The 17,355-nt window shown below is 42.5% G+C and overlaps 5 protein-coding genes and 1 pseudogene across 8 annotated transcripts in view; 4 read left to right on the forward strand and 2 right to left on the reverse strand.

The window, feature by feature from the left end:
- LOC120288583 overlaps window positions 1-395 on the reverse strand; it is a 536-nt gene extending 141 nt beyond the window's left edge. The window contains exon 1 of the mRNA XM_039302650.1: window positions 15-395. Coding sequence (XP_039158584.1) covers window positions 15-395 — 381 coding nt within the window. The remainder of the gene's footprint in view (window positions 1-14) is intronic.
- A 1,362-nt stretch (window positions 396-1,757) lies between these two features.
- LOC120288584 (E3 ubiquitin-protein ligase RZF1-like) lies at window positions 1,758-2,624 on the forward strand. Its single transcript, XM_039302651.1, has 3 exons — window positions 1,758-2,298; window positions 2,378-2,421; window positions 2,577-2,624. Exons 1-3 carry the CDS (start codon window positions 1,758-1,760, stop codon window positions 2,622-2,624), a joined length of 633 nt encoding a protein of 210 aa, XP_039158585.1.
- Window positions 2,625-4,039: 1,415 nt separating this feature from the next.
- LOC104419956 (RHOMBOID-like protein 10, chloroplastic) lies at window positions 4,040-7,101 on the forward strand. 4 transcript variants are annotated; one of them, XR_005546444.1, is made up of 9 exons: window positions 4,040-4,169; window positions 5,324-5,540; window positions 5,650-5,702; window positions 5,783-5,863; window positions 5,937-6,033; window positions 6,109-6,174; window positions 6,369-6,467; window positions 6,722-6,763; window positions 6,992-7,101. XR_005546444.1 is itself a non-coding variant. In XM_018863176.2 (8 exons), exons 3-7 carry the CDS (start codon window positions 5,655-5,657, stop codon window positions 6,739-6,741), a joined length of 312 nt encoding a protein of 103 aa, XP_018718721.1. In that variant the 5' UTR covers window positions 4,040-4,169; window positions 5,324-5,540; window positions 5,650-5,654; the 3' UTR covers window positions 6,742-6,763; window positions 6,992-7,101. The 4 variants fall into 4 exon arrangements, 1 of the variants encoding a protein (XP_018718721.1); XR_005546443.1 differs by having other exon boundaries at window positions 6,109-6,467; XM_018863176.2 differs by lacking the exon at window positions 6,369-6,467.
- A 1,128-nt stretch (window positions 7,102-8,229) lies between these two features.
- Window positions 8,230-11,979, forward strand: LOC120286362 (RHOMBOID-like protein 10, chloroplastic). Its single transcript, XM_039301440.1, has 9 exons — window positions 8,230-8,638; window positions 9,898-10,115; window positions 10,266-10,320; window positions 10,412-10,492; window positions 10,567-10,663; window positions 10,740-10,807; window positions 11,002-11,100; window positions 11,320-11,361; window positions 11,640-11,979. Exons 1-9 carry the CDS (start codon window positions 8,459-8,461, stop codon window positions 11,772-11,774), a joined length of 975 nt encoding a protein of 324 aa, XP_039157374.1. The 5' UTR covers window positions 8,230-8,458; the 3' UTR covers window positions 11,775-11,979.
- A 950-nt stretch (window positions 11,980-12,929) lies between these two features.
- On the forward strand, window positions 12,930-15,751 carry LOC120286091 (annotated as a pseudogene).
- Window positions 15,752-16,210: 459 nt separating this feature from the next.
- LOC104419962 (transmembrane emp24 domain-containing protein p24delta3) lies at window positions 16,211-17,281 on the reverse strand. Its single transcript, XM_010031805.3, has 4 exons — window positions 17,072-17,281; window positions 16,771-16,983; window positions 16,609-16,685; window positions 16,211-16,526 (listed from the first exon to the last, which is right to left on the reverse strand). The coding sequence occupies exons 1-4, from the start codon at window positions 17,279-17,281 to the stop codon at window positions 16,382-16,384; spliced, it is 645 nt and encodes a 214-aa protein (XP_010030107.2). The 3' UTR covers window positions 16,211-16,381.
- Between the last annotated feature and the right edge of the window lie 74 nt (window positions 17,282-17,355).

The following is a 17,355-nucleotide window of genomic DNA, read 5'->3' on the forward strand; positions in this document are numbered from 1 at the left end:
GCGTGTCCACGAACTCCAGCATCTTGGAGAGGTAGAACACGTAGGCCCAGAAGAAGGTGGGCCCGGCCGGCCGGGTGTCGGCCGGGAAGCAGAAGACCCAGCGAGCGTCGGGCATCTGGGAGGCGGCGGAGAGGGCGCATCCGACGGCCATGGCGAGGGGAGAGGAGGGTGAGGGCGAGGTTGTGGAGGGCGGTGATGGGCTTGAGGAGGTGGGGCCGGAGGGCGGGCGGCGGGAGGAGGCGGGAGAGGAGGAGGGTGAGGGAGAGGTAGGAGAGGACGGCGCCGGCGAGGAAGAGAGGGGAGGAGGCGAAGGTCCGGCCTTGCTCCCACCTGAAGTTGTGGATTGCCGGGTGGCGGACCAGCCAGTACTCGACTGTTGACGAGATCGGGTTCATTCTTTCCGCCGTCGCGGCCTGATGAGGAGCGGCGGAGAGAGAGAGAGTGAGGGGAGAGGATGAGAGGGTTGACTCGTGTCGAGGAGAGAAAGGCCGTGTCGCGACTGTCGTTTTGCGCTTTCAGGAAGGCGTGGAACTTGTCGCTTTTGGCCCGCCATTCGAGAATTCATTGGCGAATTATCTTATTGGACCGAAGCGTTGGGCGGGGGGAGAACATCGGAAAATTCGATGCACAATTTTGAATTTTAACTTAATATATAAAAATTTTAAAATTTTAAAATTATTTAATATAATTCTTTAAACTCTAATTTAATATTTAATACATTCCTGAGTTATTAATTTATTTAATATGATCCTGGAACTTTTAATTTATTCAATTTAATACTTTCATTAATTTAAGATTGGGAATAATATTGAATATCTTCATATGATCCAATAATTAAATTGAACATGTTTCAAAAATGTAAAGATTTTACATTACACATTAAGTCAAAATTTAGATATCATTTGTGTATTTTTTTAATTTTAATGATATGTGGACAAAATTGTTTCTCGTAATTAATAAAATTCATTATTCAATAGTAAGGGATTGATTGTTTAGTCGCATGTTAATAAGTCTTTTAACTTATATTAATAATTGATCAAATATACAGTCAGTCCCACTTGAACTTTTTCACGAGTCTCTGTCTCCGGCACGCCTGTCCTTTTGGATATTTATTTGGGTGATTCTTCGCTATTTACTTTCTTGCTTAGCAAGTTGCACGTCCGATTGCTTGTCAAAAGCAAGTCTAGAAGTGCACAAGAAGAAAGCCCCGCGAGGATATGCATTAGCTTGGGTTTATCCTCTTTGATTAGACGATGATGAAAGAACAGGAAGTAGCTCAGCTGAAGAAAACATTGCAGGGAGAAAAGGAATCGCCTCCCCTGCATCCTAAGCCATTCCTTTCCCCCGTCGAATGTGGATTCACCCACAAGAACCCAAAATGGACAAACAAGGAATCCGAACCATTTCCCGCACGCCTACTATAAATACGCTCTCTCCTCCTGTTGATCATCTCACCTTTTTCTCCGTCAACCAAAAGAATAAGAATCCCCGGAAAGTCTCCTCTTCGCCGTCGGTACTATGTCGTTTCCCGCCGTCCTCCTGTAGTCGTCAATGGAGTCAGGAGAATGAGGACTTTCCATTACTACTGGTGTCATGTGTGCCAACGTACGGTTCGGCTCGCGTCTAACAATCCGTATGAAACATCTTGTCCCTTCTGTTTCAACGAACTGCATAGGGAGCTTGATATGTCGAGGCCAAGATTGGTGGCTAACCTTGGAGGCCGTGCGCCGAATCGGGCTGTTCAATTACTTGATGGCATGGCTCGACTGCTTGACCCGCCCCCGATGACGAGGCAGGGTTCTAATATTGGCAGGAGGACCGTATGGGAGACAGAAAGCGGAGATGGTCCGTTTTCAAGATCATGGATCACGCTTCAATTCATCGAACGACCTCGCAGGCTGGGGCTTGTCCATCCACCAGCAGACCTGGCTCCTAGAGCGAATTTTAGGAGCAATGACATTGAAGATGAGAGTTCCTTAAACGAGCTTATCCAAGACTTGACACAGAATGACCGCCCGGGACCCCCTCCTGCGCCTCCTTCAGCTATCGAAGCCTTACCAACGATTGTGGTAACTGAAAAGCATCTGAGCACTGACCTGCTCTGCCCGGTATGCAAGGAAGAGTTTGAGATCGGTGGCGAGGCAAGGGAGATGCCGTGTAAACACTTTTATCATTCGGATTGCATCATCCCGTGGCTGCACATCCACAACACATGTCCAGTCTGCCGCTACGAGCTTAGTGAATCTTCCGGTGAAGAATTTCCCGATGACGGCGACGACCAGTCTGATGTTGAACAAGGTACGAGCAGGATGAACTCGTGGTGGAGTCACTTGTTTTATTCGTGGCCATTCCAAGCATTCTTGCGATGGACACACAGAGCCCTCCGTGTTTCAGAACAGAGGGCAGGCACTTCGGACGGGGGTAAGTATGTTTCATAATTAACAGTTCAATTCACCATTTTATTTAGGATGATGTCGAGAGGGATACAGGAAACGACATGCTATTTTTCTTCTTGTAGAGATCAATCTACATCCTGAGAGATATATTCCTTTGTTGTTCTTGATGTCATCGTACAGGTAGATCCTGGTGGCAATCCTGGTTCATTCTATAACTTCGTTGCGTAAGGCAAGGGCATGGCTGCTGCATCGATGGTTTGTGTCCTACAAACTCCATAGCTTAGTTCATCTCATTGAATGGTAAGTACTTGTATATACTAACTTCAAGATAGGACTTCAATCCAAGAAATAGAGAAAAGGAGGGGAAAAAAAAAGTAAAAAAAGAAGTTGTTTTGACGGGATATCGTGGAGACGTTTCCAAGCAAAAAGGTAAGAAAAATGCTGTGTTTGTTGCATCGCAGATGCCTAACTCTTTTGCAGATGAGATTCTACTCAAGTTCCAGATGTTATCATTGACATTACTTTTGTTGAATTTAGAAGGATAGGTAGCAAGTTAAATGTTGTTGGGCGGATAGTATGGTGCATCAGGTAGAGCAGAGCAGGATTTGGATTTGGATCTCCATGGCATGAAGGGTCAATAATTCAACCCTATCAGCAACTTGAACTTCAAACAGATATTCAACCCCAGAAGGAGAACTATCATCAGTTGAAACTTACTCATTAGGAAAGAAATGTGGATTAATATAATTTGTGTTGTTATGGCAATCGGATAGATTTTTCTTCTTATAATTCTTATCTCTACAATTATATTTTTTTTTTCGAGATTAGTGAGCATATTAATCTAAGATTTATGGATCTTGACGATATTAAATTATTATAAAAGAGATTTCAATGTTTATGGCGTTAACTTTCAGATTCGGTGTTCATGCCCTGTAAATGACAAAAGTGGCCTTCTTTCTTTTTAATAAAAAAGATTTAGTGGAAAGCTTATTGTTAGAGTTTGTTTTATGATACTAATGATACCATAGCTTTCGAAAGACATTGATTTTTCTTCGAGGGAATCCACAGCCTCCTCCTGTACAAGTCTCAGAAATATTTCTCTTGAGCAAACTCAGATGATCTGCAGTGGCTGATGTTACATCATTTAACATGAACATAGAACGTTGTCCCTGAGAAGAAAATTAGGAAAAAGGAAGTTGAAATGGGATCTGCCACTAACAACATCACCATAAACATCCCTACGATATCTCAACCACTAGCAAAACAAGTAATCAAATAAGAACTGGTTTTGTCCGGCGTTGAAGAGTTCTTCTTGCTGCTTTTCGTCCAATGTGTGCTGTGCTCGTAACATAGTCCGAGGGAACTTTCCTCGGACCCGGATTAGAGGACAGACGACACATCACTGATTTGGGTATCCAAGCATCCTATTTCAGGTATGCCCCATTATCCCCGTTGAAGAGCTTTTTTAACATAGTCCGGTTCTTTCTCAGCTTACTGACTTTAGGCATGGAAGGGTCTACTGATTTGTGCCAGACTGATTTGTGCAGCAATGGAGTTGATTGTCGAGCGAGCAGGACAAACTACTGATTCCGCTGCGAGTAATATGCGGGGATTATCTGCAAACCCCACGCCTCCTAGTTACCATCAGCACTGCCCGTTCCGCAACTTGGAAAGTTGATCGTCAGTAGCTCTTCCGGTTCCATGGCCATCCATCTGATCACCGATGCCACTTCTCTACGCCTTGGCCACTGTCTTATCAGTTCCTCCTTCCAGGTTTAACTTTCTCACTCTCATATTTTTAGTTTGATTCCCTTTCAAGCTTTTCCATGAACAAGCCAGAAAAGGAGGGTTGTTCATTCGAGAGTTTTCACATTTTCTACTTGGATTAGCCTTTCGGGATTGAGTACTCAGGATCAAAAGGTCGAACAATGTGCAGTTGCAAGATTGGTTTATCATTTGAGAACAAGGGCCTTCTGGGTATGGAGATAAGAATAGATCTTAATTGACATTCAGTTTTTGTCTAACTTCAACATATCGGCAATTGACAGATTGGTGGGATGACGTTGGTCTTACTTCTTGCTGATATTCCTCCCTCTCGCTTGGTTCAGCCTCCCTTTTCCTTCCTCCTTCAAATTGAAGTTGTCCAGTTTGCTGCCGAGCAACATCTGATAGCTGTCTTTGCAGCTTGATGCCTATGCCACGTCAATCTTTACATATTAGGAGACAACACTTGACGAAATTTTATTTTATTTCGGGCGTCTTCACTGGATTTTACCTTCTGAACGACTCCACCATCTGTTTAATAAGAATCTCTGGAGAACTTACCACTGAAAGCCGGCCGTCAGAGTGAAAGAACCCAAATATTTGTTCAAACAAATTTCTCTGTAATACAACTATATTTTCACTTAACACTCCACTGTCATCTTACGACTTCCGCAAATGAAGGCCCTTGCTCTAGGGCGGCTCCACTCTACCAAGACTTGCCTGCCAGAATTCACACCATAGACATCTATGAATACTGTGGTTGTCTGTATTTGTTGCCTTTTCTCTGCGGGAGTTGCACACCATTGACATAGGCCACAAGACAAGTTTCACTCTCGAGGTCTACTAATATGCAGTAACTTTAATTAAGTTCATGGGTAGCCTCTCCCTGCGGCAGCTTCAACCTCTGTTCTTACTAGTCTGGCTGTGGGTCTACCGTGCCCCTTTCAAACATTAGCTGGAGGAATATTTTGTCTTCGATACTTAATACAAATATGGAGAGACTCCCATTAAATGCTTGCTGTTGGAGTAAGCGAATGATAGAGAGCTTGTGATATAAGTGGCCTTAGACATTCTCTTCAATTGACATCTATCTGCACTTTCCTAATTGCCGCATATTTAACCGTGCTGTTAAACAGAGAATCACTTGTCTCAATCATTCGCAGAAATTGAAGGATTTTTGGTGGGAAAGAGTCCTTTCCTTCAACGGATTGAGTTTCTTCAGTTATCAAAAGATGCCTTTCATCCACATGTTTCATCTTCTTTCCAGTTTTCTGATGGAAGCAAAGGTAGAACTGATGGCACGTCATCTCCTGAAAGACCCAGAAAGAAATCCTCCGATGGTAGACGTATGACAAACGCGGTTATTGCTGTCAATATCTTGTGGGTAGCATATATCGCAATGTCTTTTATTGATTCATCTGCTGCTGTATATACTGCAGCAATTTTGTATTTCGTGTCTGAATTTCCAGTTTCTTATTCTCTTTCTCAGAGTATATGCTGGACAACTTGCAACTTGGGGGAAACTGCTCTTGGGGAGCTCAGGTTAGACAGTTGAAGATGTCCTCCTCTCTTGTAAATGCAACTTGCGTCGCTTTGCTTCATGGTGTAGATTTACTTTGCAGATGAATCATCTCATCAACAAGGGACAATGGTGGAGGCTGGCCACATCAAATTTCTTATATGCGAATGTCGCACACCTCGTGGTCTGGTTGATTATAATGCTTATCCTTCATATGTCATTGTCAACAGTTTTGTACCTAAGTTTGTCTTCTGCAGCTTAATTGCTGTTGTCTAGATGCCCTTGGTCCCAATGTGGAAGCACTCAGTGGCCCCGAAAGATTTCCAATGGTTTACGCCACCTCAGCAATTGCAAGTAACAGCTCTAACTACTGAGACAATCATAAAGTTGCATGTTTACTGGTCCTTGATAAAACTTCGCATTCTACAGGTTCAGCAACGAGTTATTGGTTGACCAAAGCACCTTCTATAGGGGCTTCGAGCAAATTTAGGATTGGTGAGTCCTCTTGAAATGTCATCCAGCACAGTTCGAACCTGCCTTCATAGACAAAACCGTGAGCCTGCTTTATAGGAAAAATTGCTTTGAAGGCTAATAATCGTGTAACGGAAATCTACTTGGAGACTAGCATTTTCCTTTTCTTCCTCTTGCCTTTCTTCCGGTCATTGTTATGCATCCGGTGCTTTATTTAGGTTGGTTACATGGCTGTGTACATCATGAGGCATAGAGGCCTGACCAGAGATGCCAATGAAGATCTGAAGTACATAGCACGAATAATTATCATTAACTTCGTATGTTTCTTACAAGCAACTATAGCTCATTTGAACTTTTTAAAAGGTGTTTTATTTTTCTATCATGTTCTTTGTGGCACCTTCGCATGGCTAGCAAGCATGCTTTTGCTTCTTCCAAGGTATGGCTATTGATCAAGCTTATAGAAGTGGAAGTGCATCTAGGAACATTGCTGTGGGGAGATTACTATTCTATATCTAAATTAACGTGCTTGTATCTGGAAGAGAAGTTAACATGTTGAATGTCCTTGCTGCAGTTCATTCGGTCCTCGGTTAAAGGTATCGACTACTGGAGACATGTATGTATAGCAACGATTTCTTGTCTGTGTTTTCACCATGTGCTTTCATTTCTACTGGAAGTTTACTAGACTGTCTTGAACAATACTTTGCGGTCTTCTCTTGACAAACAAGAAAATTTGAGATGATCTGTGCGGTCTTCTGTCCTCATGGATGGAAATCCACCTTTGTCAGATATTGGGCTCGTCATTTCGAGTAATGTGTCGTTTCTTTGAAATTTCCAAATGCAGTTAGGAGGATTTCTTGGCGGCGGGTCGCATCTTGGCTTCTCGATCCTGCTGGGAAGCTCGAGCGTAGGTCTAGCGACGGTCGAGATATCATCAACAACATCAAAGGGAGGAAGACCCGGCGCAGCCATAGGTGAAGTGTGAAATGCCAGCGATCAAGACGCAACTCCAGCTCCCGGCCCGCCAACTTATTTAGCATGTATTGACCATGCAAAGTTCTTATCTGGGCGTGGGATTTCCCACTGGTTCAAAGGGTTGTACCCGCATCGATCCATCTCTGCTCGTTTCGGGTAACTCTCCGAGCATGATCTTATTTTTACTAAGAGAGTCATGCCCCGAAATCTATGCCTTCGAGAGCGGTCGCGTCTTGTAATTTATTACGAGACTTTTTCCCAAGAGGACTGAAAACCGCACACAGATCACGACACGATAAAACCTGGGTTGTCTAGCGGAGGGCAAGGAGCATCAATTGCCTGTGGGCTGTGAGCCCGTGGCTAATGAGATGGAAAGGAGTTGCCGAGTTATCAAAATAATCTAGCTTTGTACTCTAAAATTGTGATGAGCTGTTGCCCTTTTAGCTGTGCACTTTATGCGAGATAAAAGATAAAACAAATACTGTCATAAAGTGCCTAGCAATGACGAGCGGAAAATTGTCAAAAATGCATTAAACTTATTATACGACGACCACTTCAATCATAAATTTTTTAATTAGGCCAATTTAATCATAAATATTTTTATTTCGTTAGCCATTGTTAGGCCTCGTTGATGATTGACAGTCGAGGGTTGTCCTCACTAGCCCATGTGTGAGCTAGCATGCTCACTTGAAGCTAGTGATTTTGTTGATGAAGGAAAAAAGAAAAAGAAGAAGAAAATATTCACAAAATTAAAAATTGTAAATAAATGTTTTCACTAAGGTTAATTGTGCAATTAAAACGATTGATATTCACGTTGACGGTTTTCGACCTAAATAAATTGAATGTATTTAATTAGAAAAATGTGAAAAATGTTTAGTATTCATATTTTTTTCAAGTGAACTAAATTGATAGCAGTTAAGATTTTTTTTTTTTTGGTGGTTATATAAAAATATTGATTTTTAATGAAGACCGAGAGCTGAAAATCGAATTAAACCGAAAAAAATCAAATTTTTGGTTCAATTTGGTTTTCGATTCAGTTCCCGACACCCCTAGTTACTTCTCCCACTTGTTCCGGTGTCTATGTATCCTAAATTCAGGAAGTGCCCCATCCTCTTGCGGAACTTTGGACCCATGTTCGGTTCTTCTTCAGTTTTACCAGCTGAGGCATAGTAACTTAGTAAGGGTCTTCACCGGAGAAAAGCTCGGGAGACCTTTGCCGCCTACCCATCACGCGCTCGGTCCCGGGGTCACCGGAAACCGGCCGGGCCGATTTGTGCAACGAACGGAGTCAATTGTCAAACGAGGATTACACGCTACTGATTCCGCTTCGAGTAATATGCTAGGATTATCTGCAAACCCCACGCCTCCCTATTACCACCGGCACCCCCAGTTCCGGCGACTCCGGATGTCGATCGCCGGTGGCTTCTCCGGTCCCGCGGCCGTCCATCTGATCGCCGGCGCCGCTTCTCTACGCCTCCGCCACCACCTCTGCTGTCTTATCAGTTCCTCTCTCCAGGTTTTGACTTCCTCGCTCTCGGATCGTTTGCTTAATTAAGTTTTGAATCAAGACCCCTTTCAAACTTTTCAATGAACAAGCTAGAATAGCAAAGCTGTTTGTTGGAGAGAGTTTTCGCATTTTCTTGGGTCTTTCGTGTTGCTCGTGGTGACCCAAATTGAGGGTCTAAAGAGAGAAGAAAGCTGCTAGTGCTTAAGCATGCCGCCGCAGGAACTAAAATTCAGCCAATGTACTTTGATTCGCCTTCCGGGATTGAGTACACTGGATCCAAAGGTGGAAAATTGCGCAGTTGCAAGATTGGTTCATCTTGGAAACAGCGGTCTTGCGGGTATGAAGATAAGATACATTTTTGATAACATTCGGTTGTCATCTTACTTCTCTATAACGGCAGTTAATAGATCAGTGGGATGACCTTGGTCTTACTTCTTGCTCATTTTCCTCCCTCACACATAATTTAGCCTCCTTTTCCTTCTTTCTTCTAATCGGAGTTGTCCAGTTTGCCGCTGGCAGGCATGTGATAGCTGCTTTGCAGCCTGATGGCTATACCCTGTCAATCTTTGGATTTTAAGAGATAACACTTGACTACTTTTTTTTTTTCCTGGGGGTCTTCACTTTGTTTTACCTTCTGAATGAAAAAACCATCTGTTTGATGTGAATCTCAGGGGAACTTAGTACTAAAAGCTAGCCGTTAAAGTGAAAGAACCCAATAATTTGTTCACAAAATTTTCTTTATAATACAATTGTATTTTCACATTGCACTTCACTGTGGTCTTTTACGACTTCCATACATAAAGGCCCTCGCTCTGGGGCAGCTCCACTCTACCAATGCTTGCCTGCTGTAATTCACACCAATGGCGTCAATGGGTACTATAGTATGTCTGCACTTGTTGCTTTTTTCTGTGGGAGTTGCATTCCATTGACATTGGCCTGAAGACAAGTTTCACCCTTGAGGTCTACCAATATGCAGAAACTTTAAATAAGTTCATGGGTATCCCTTTCCTACGGCAGCTTCAACCTCTGTTGTTACTAGTCTAGCAATGGGTCTACCATGCCCTCTTTTGTCTTTGATTCCACTTGAGACAAATCTGAAGGAACTTCCTATTAAATGCTTGTCCTTAGAGGAGGCGAATGATAAAGAGCTTGCAATATAATTGAGCTTATACATTCTTTTAAGCTGACATCTATCTGCACTTTCCTAATAGCCAACAATTAAGAATTATGCTGTTAAACAGAGAATCACTCATCTCAATCGTTTGCAGAGTTTGAAGGATATCTGGTACCAAAGAGCCCTCTCCTTCAATGGAGTTGAGTATCTTCAGTTATCAAAAGATGCCTTTTCATTCTCATGTTCCTCTTTTTTCCATTTTCCTGATGGAAGAGAAGGTAAAACTGATGGCACATCATCTTCTGAAACATCCAGAAGAAAGTCCTCCAATGGTAGACATTGGACAAATGTCATTCTAGCCGTCAATATCTTGTGGGTACTATATATCAAAATGTCATTTTGTTGAGTCATCTGCTGCTGCATTTTTTTTTTTTTTTTTTTTTTTTTGGCGCTAATTACACACCACTGCAGTAATTTTGTCTTTCTTGTCTGAATTTTCAGTTTCGCGTTTCTCTTTCTCAGAGTATATGCTGTACAGCTCGCAACTCAAGGCAAACTGCTCTCTTGGGGAGCTAAGGTTAGACAGTAGAAGAGAACGGAAGGCCTATGTCCTTTCTTAAAAATGCAATTTGCATCATCTAAGTTCATCAGGTGAATTAATTTTGCAGATTAATCATCTCATTGACAAGGGACAATGGTGGAGGCTGGCCACATCATCTCTCTTACATGCGAATGCCATGCACCTCATGGTCTGTTTGATAATTTTTACTCATCTTTTATATATCATGGCCAACAGTCTTGCCCTTAAGGTTGTCCTTTGCAGGTTAATTGCTATTCTTTAAATTCCATTGGTCCCACCGTGGAAGCAATCAGCGGCCCGAAAAAATATCTAATGGTTTACGCCACTTCGGCAATTACAAGTAACGGCTCAGACATACTGATGCAATCATACAGTCGCATGTCTACTGGTCCTTAATAAAACTTCAAATTCTACAGGTTCAGCAATGAGTTATTGGTTGAACAAAGCGTCTTCCGTAGGTGCTTCTGGAGCAATTTTTGGACTGGTGAGTCCTCTTGAAATGTCATCCAACACAGTTTGAACCTGCTTTCACAGGCAAAACATTGAGCCTGATTCGTGGAAACAAATGGTTTTAAGGCTATTAGTTGTGTCACAGAAATCCACTTGATGACTAGCATTTCCCTTTTCTTCCTCTTCCCTTTCTTCCGGTCGTTTTAATTCATCTGATGCTTTATTTAGGTTGGTTACATGGCTGTTTACATCACGAGGCATAGGGCCCTGATCAAAGATGCCAACGAAGGTCTAAAGCACATAGCGAAAGTAATTATCTTAAACATGGTATGTTTCTAACAAGCAACCATAGCTCATTAAATCTTTTTAAAATGTATTCTATTCTTCCGTCATGTTTTCCACGGCACCTTAATATTGCTTTTGATCAAGCTTATAGAAGTAGAAGTGCATCTTGGAACACAGCTTTGGGAGCATTACTATTCTACGTCTAAGTTAGCATGCTTGTATCTGCAAGATAAGTTAATACGTCGATTGTCCTTGCTGCAGGTCATTGGGCTGTCGTCTAAAGGTATTGATAACTGGGGACATGTGAGTATAGCAGCAATTTCTCATATGCGTTTGCACTAAGTGCTTTCGTTCTGTTGGAAATTTACTGGAATGTCTTGAACAGTGATAAGAAAGCGGAATGGCAAGGGCACCATTACTTTGTGGTCTTCTCTTGACAAACAAGAAATTTTTGATGATTTGCATGTGGCTGGATAGGGGAAAATGAAAGTTTTCAGTCCTCTAAAATGGATATCTATCTTTGTCAGATATCATGCTCATCATGTTGAGTACTATTCATTTCTTAAAATTTCCATATACAGGTAGGAGGATTCCTCGGTGGGGTAGTCACACCGTGGCTTCTTGATCCTGCTTGGAAGCTCGAGCGTAGGTCTGGCCATGGTCGAAGAAGCATCACTGACATCAAAGGAAGAAAAGACCCAAGGCAGCCGAAGTGAGGTGTAAATGCCAGTTATCAAAAAGCAACTCCACCTCTCTACCCACATACTTATTTAGCGTGTATCGACTATGTAACGACACCTGAAGAACTGGGTTATGTAAAGGAGATTTTTTTTTTTTTTTTGGTCGAAGTGTAAAGGAGATTAAAGATCAGTGAATTGACCTGTGACTAATAAGATGAAAAGATTGGCAGGGCTGGCAAACTGATCAAGCTTCGAACTTTAAAATCGGGATGAATAGGCTGATTTAGCTTCGTACTCGTGCAAGATAAAGATTCCACCGTCGGTTTTATCTCATAAAATCTTGGCTAGGTGGAGACGCATCGCATGCTTATGGCGCAGTGGGTAAATACTAGTCAATGTATGATCTTTGACTCAGCATACAAGTCACATGACCTGAATGTAGAAGTTCGGCCAGAATCGAAAGACACGGTCATTAGATGAATTCCCACTCAGCCCGCAGCGTTCGACTTCGTCCGAGGATAGCTGGTGGCGTCTCTAAGTCCAATCGCATTGCGGTGGAAATTTAAAAAATTGCCCGGCGACATGATGTTTTGCACTCCATCTTCCCAAATAGCAAAAAGGGATATTTGTAAGGACAATAAGGCCCGGAGTCGGTAGGTCCGATCCAGCGTGGAGAACGATTTTTCCCCCTTTTTTTTTGATAATAATAAGACCGCAGATCCCCGACCAAAATAAATAAATAAATAAAAATAAAAGGAAAAAGACCGCAGATTCGCACGCAATTCGTTGGCGGAACGAGAAGGAAGATGGGGCCCGTCGAACGGTCAGAAAATTCAAAAGTTTAAAAAGAAAGCGCTTCTTTTTGGCATTGGGGGTTGGGGGTGGGAGGACGGGGGCGTTCGCCGTAATTTTCACGCCCGTTGAATTTTAAAAAAGATCGGAAACCCGCAAAAAAAAAAAAAAAAAAAAAAAGAGAGAAAGAGAGAGAATGAAAATAAAAAGAAAAGGGAAAGAAATTCAGACCTCCGTCCTTTGGCTCGCGGCCTCCACCTGTCTTTCTTAATTTTTTGCTCAATTGGTTCAAAGATCTGCTTTTTTAAAATTTGAAAAGACCCCTCCCGAAGTCCCCCTCCTCTCCCCCTCGAAAGAACGCGCCCTCCGCATTACCATAAGAAGCAGCTGCAGGTATAAATACAGCACTGGGAATATCGTGAGAGGCTTTGCCTTTTCCTTTTGGGATTACAACGCCCACCCTCTCCCCTACCCACCTCCTCCACCTCTCTCTCTCTCTCTCTCTCTCTACCTCTCTTTGTAGGGGGAGCTCAGATTGGTGTGAAATCTACAGTAAGTATCGCCTCCAGGCTCCAGTTCTGGGCGCGCTTCCCGTGCTTGTTTTTTTTTTTCGTCGTGAACTTGCCGTTTCTCCGTTGCCCGTTTCTTGAATCCTCGCTCTCGCGTTTTATCGGACATTTCAGCTTCTCTCGCGTATAATTTTAAATCTTACTGTCCGTGCTCTTATTGCCAATGTCTGTAGCGCCCGAGGTGTGCTGCTGACCGATGGTGGACGATGCTTTGGTTGGGTATATGAATTGCTCATGACTCGTATTGTTAGTGTCGATTCAGAATCAAGCGCGTCCCGAATGTGGGTGCTAATGTCTTCTTGCTCCTCTGTGGCCATGATTGGCTGACTTTATTCCTGATGAAAATCTGTTTTTTTAGAGCTTGTGGGTTGAAACCTTGAAAATTAAAAAAAAAAAAAAAAATCTTGCTCATGACTCGTATTGTTTTTTCATTTTGTAGCCTTGAAAATTAAAAAATCTTGCGTCATTTAGCTAGCTACTCGCATTAGATTTTATGGGCTTAGAGTGGAAACTCTATATATCCGATAGATAAATCTGAATTTTAATTCTTGAAATCTGCCTTAGTTCGATTCATTTGATTGCGATGGCTTTGCAGTGAACGTATTTATCTTCTGTGAGTGATATGTCTGCTGGGTTTTTATCTGCAGTTACGTCGAGGCCAAAACATGCTGTGAGTTGACCGCCATCTGTTTGATTGTTGTCCCCACAGGATGGACGCCTTGCCTGATGCCATTGTTCAATACATTTTATCATACGTAGATAATGCCAGAGACATAGCCGTTTGTAATTGCGTTTCTAAGCGATGGAAGGATTCGCTGCCTTACATCAGGAGACTGTACTTCCCTCGCAACTCTTTCGAGAATAACGCTGGAAGGGACAATCCCGACAATGTCGTGTGGAGGATGGTAGCTTCCGTCGTTCGGTTGGACGAGCTTGTTGTGTACTGCCCCTTCTCCAGAGCAGGCCTCGCCTCATGGCTCTCGCTTGTGTCTTCATCCCTCCGACACCTTGAGCTTCGGATGGACAACCTCGCCGAGCAGCAAGCATGTTCGGAGATCCCCTCGAAGCTTGACTGCATTGGCGCTGCGAAGGATTTGGAGTCACTAAAGCTGTGGGGTGTCCTTATGGCTAGTATGCCTAAATGGGACATTTTCCCGAAACTTAGGAATCTTGAAATCGTTGGTGCAAGATTGGAGGGTCCTGCATTGTCCTCTGCAATTCAGGCATGCCCTAACCTCACAAGCCTGTTACTGCTTGGCTGTGAGGGGGTTAGGTCGGTTTCCATTGATTTGCCTCTCTTAGAGCATTGTAAGCTGGATTTCTATGGCTTGGGTAACTGCTCGCTTTCGCTCACTTCCCCCAAAATTGAATCGCTTGAGGTACAAGGTTGTAGCTGGGTAAGGGTTCGTGAGACAAATTGCTTGCGAAATCTCTCGATTTCCAATAATTCAGGTAATTAGTCTTTGGGGATTGCTTTTTCAGCGTCTTTGACATGATGATGTTATAGAAAAATATTAACTGATTCTTTACTTCTTCTTTCAATTCAGGAAGGGTATACATGGTGGATTTCGGAAAACTTGCAGCACTTGAGTCCTTGTCCATCCGAGGAATCCAGTGGTGTTGGGACGCAGTGAGCAAAATGCTCAAATGGGCAAGTGAGGTGAAGCATCTATATATGAAGGTGGAATTCACTGGGGATTTTGAAGCCCTTCAACCATTTCCAGAGGTTGACTTCGTTGATTTCTTCAATAGCCATCCAAAGCTGCAGAAATTTGATGTTCATGGAGCCATGTTTGCAGCTCTTTGCCAGAAGAACAGCCTAAAAATGTGAGCCCATATTATTATCAGAAAAGTGCTACTGATGTCAAACTTCAAAGTACTACTTTTTGCTGAGGTATGTCATGTGGTTGTATGTTTATTTGAGAAGTCCATTTTATTTTGCAGATAGGTACAGCCTTTACAATCCCATGTTTGGAGGAGGTTGCGATAACAGTAAGATCCCCATTGAATGCGGAACAGAAAATGGGTACACTCGAGTCACTCGTAAAGTATGGGAAGAATCTTAAGACAATGGTGATAAAGATTCTTCAAATGAAGAGCAGCCATAGCAGTGCTGATGATTTTTTTGACGAGATCTGCAGGTTTACTTACATGAACAGGAAAATAGTGCGAATTGAATAAAAGCTTGCTGGGGTAACTGTTCCTCTAATTATACAACTCAAGTGCAACCTCATATTCTCTGACCTGCAATTGACTGCTGCTTCCCATAGGAACTTTCCTTGTTCATTTTTGTAGTATGCTTTATGTACGACAGAAATAAACGAGATACCTAATTTTTCATTAGTTGAGCTCTATTCAGCTTGACTGGTGAGTCAAGAGCAAGACGAAGTAGCTAATGTGATAGATTGTTTGCATCGAATAGTGTTGACAGCTGAATAGAAGAAGCAGACGATTCAATCAACCCTTTGAAATTGGTTATTGCAATGAGGATGCTGGAAGCTTATTTGCTTGTTCTCAGGGACTCACTGTAGGTTTAGAATTTTTGTGTACTGAGTGAGACAAACTTGTACTTTGACAGAAATGTGCAGATTGCTCAACTTCTGGGAAGGTGTATTTACCAAATGGACTAGTTCTTATTCTTTGTTTCTTCAATTCATTTGGCTAATTTTGTAATGTCCATCTGGTCATGCCTTTGGCAACTAATTGACTGCTCGACAAAATTCAAACCAACACAAGATGCTCTATTCAATTTTCTATCTGAAAAATAAGCTATATTGCAACTCGTGTCGCCTCAAATGATGATAGCTGAAATGTGAAGGACATAATGCTACACCCATGTGAACGATGTACAAAACCAGTAAGTTAATGGTGTCGAGAAAAATTGACTATGCTCTAGGTGCTTCACATTAAATTATCATTTCAGATGCCTGAAAATAATCATGCCTCAAAAGACAACTTCTCTGGCCAGTGGGAGACGCAGAGGGTTTTTGCTCTATTAGCATCCACCTTGTGAAAGTAAGAATTGATGATTCTGCCCATTCTGTATCGGTTCTAAAATGCGTGTTGAGCTATTGATTTTCAAATTCATGGGTGACAAGCAAATTAGTAGGTGGTAGCATAGCTCTGCAAATTCAACAATTATCTATTCTCATTGCATCATCAATCCTTGAAAAGAGCCCAAGATGCATGCTAGAACTTATTTTAAAGATGTACAGGTGCTAAATATGCCCTGCAGCCACAGCATCAGTCTTCCTCATACTTCATTGAAACTGCAAATCTACCCTAGATCAGCTTCTTCTTTCGGAAAAATCGCTTCAAGTGCCACAACTGGAAACCTGAAACTGTAATGCAGACTCCCAGTGACATGATACTGAGCTGTGCCACTCTAGCATTTGTTCTGTCACTCACTATTCTCATATCTGCTTCCCTGCGTTCTCCCAAAAGAATATCCAAGTTAGCACCACCTCAAAGTCGAGAAGACATTCCAAGGAACACCGATAAGAGATCACCTCTCCTTAAGAATCGCCATGTGTAGAAGGATGGCGTCAACCTGTCCTTCAAGCTTCTTGAGCTCAAGCTCGACTCCCTAACATCGGCACCATATGCTCTGGGATTAGAAATCGCCCTTTGTCTCAGATGAATTTTCATGCGTAGTTTATAGTTGTACGAACCTGAATCTTCTCCTTTTTCGCGACTGATTCCCAATCTTTTGCTGCAATTCCAATTCTCCAGTCAATGAGAACACTTACTTCTTTAACTCCTTGATTATTCCCATCCACCCGTAAACATGCTTCGTGGATACCAGCCTCGCTAGTGGTGAATGTAAACTGACCATTCGTTACATTCTCATTTCGATGAAGAATGTTTCCATACGGTGAGGTCACCTGTATCGAGTATGCTCATGCCACCGGTAAGCAGAACAAAGCGGACGAACACCGACTATACCAAACATAAAATAAACAAAAAGATTACCTTGACGGAAAGAGTAGAGTGATCGGATTCATGGTCAGAAATGGCTAAGTAATCAGCCATAACAATGACGTTGCTCTGGATTAACTCAGACACGCACTTGGTTCCCCCGGCCGGTAGGTTCAACCAAATCGCGTGACCCTTCTCCACTAAAACGTCACAAGCGAAACACAGCATAATTATGATCGAAAGCAACACCTTCCCACGTACCATTGCAGAATCCTTCGTTACAAAACTCTCTCTCTCTCTCTCTCTCTCTGAAAAAAACAATCTTTTGTAAGTTTTAA

This window comes from Eucalyptus grandis, chromosome 9 (genome assembly GCF_016545825.1).
Source record: "Eucalyptus grandis isolate ANBG69807.140 chromosome 9, ASM1654582v1, whole genome shotgun sequence".
In the NCBI taxonomy this organism is placed as follows: domain Eukaryota; kingdom Viridiplantae; phylum Streptophyta; class Magnoliopsida; order Myrtales; family Myrtaceae; genus Eucalyptus; species Eucalyptus grandis.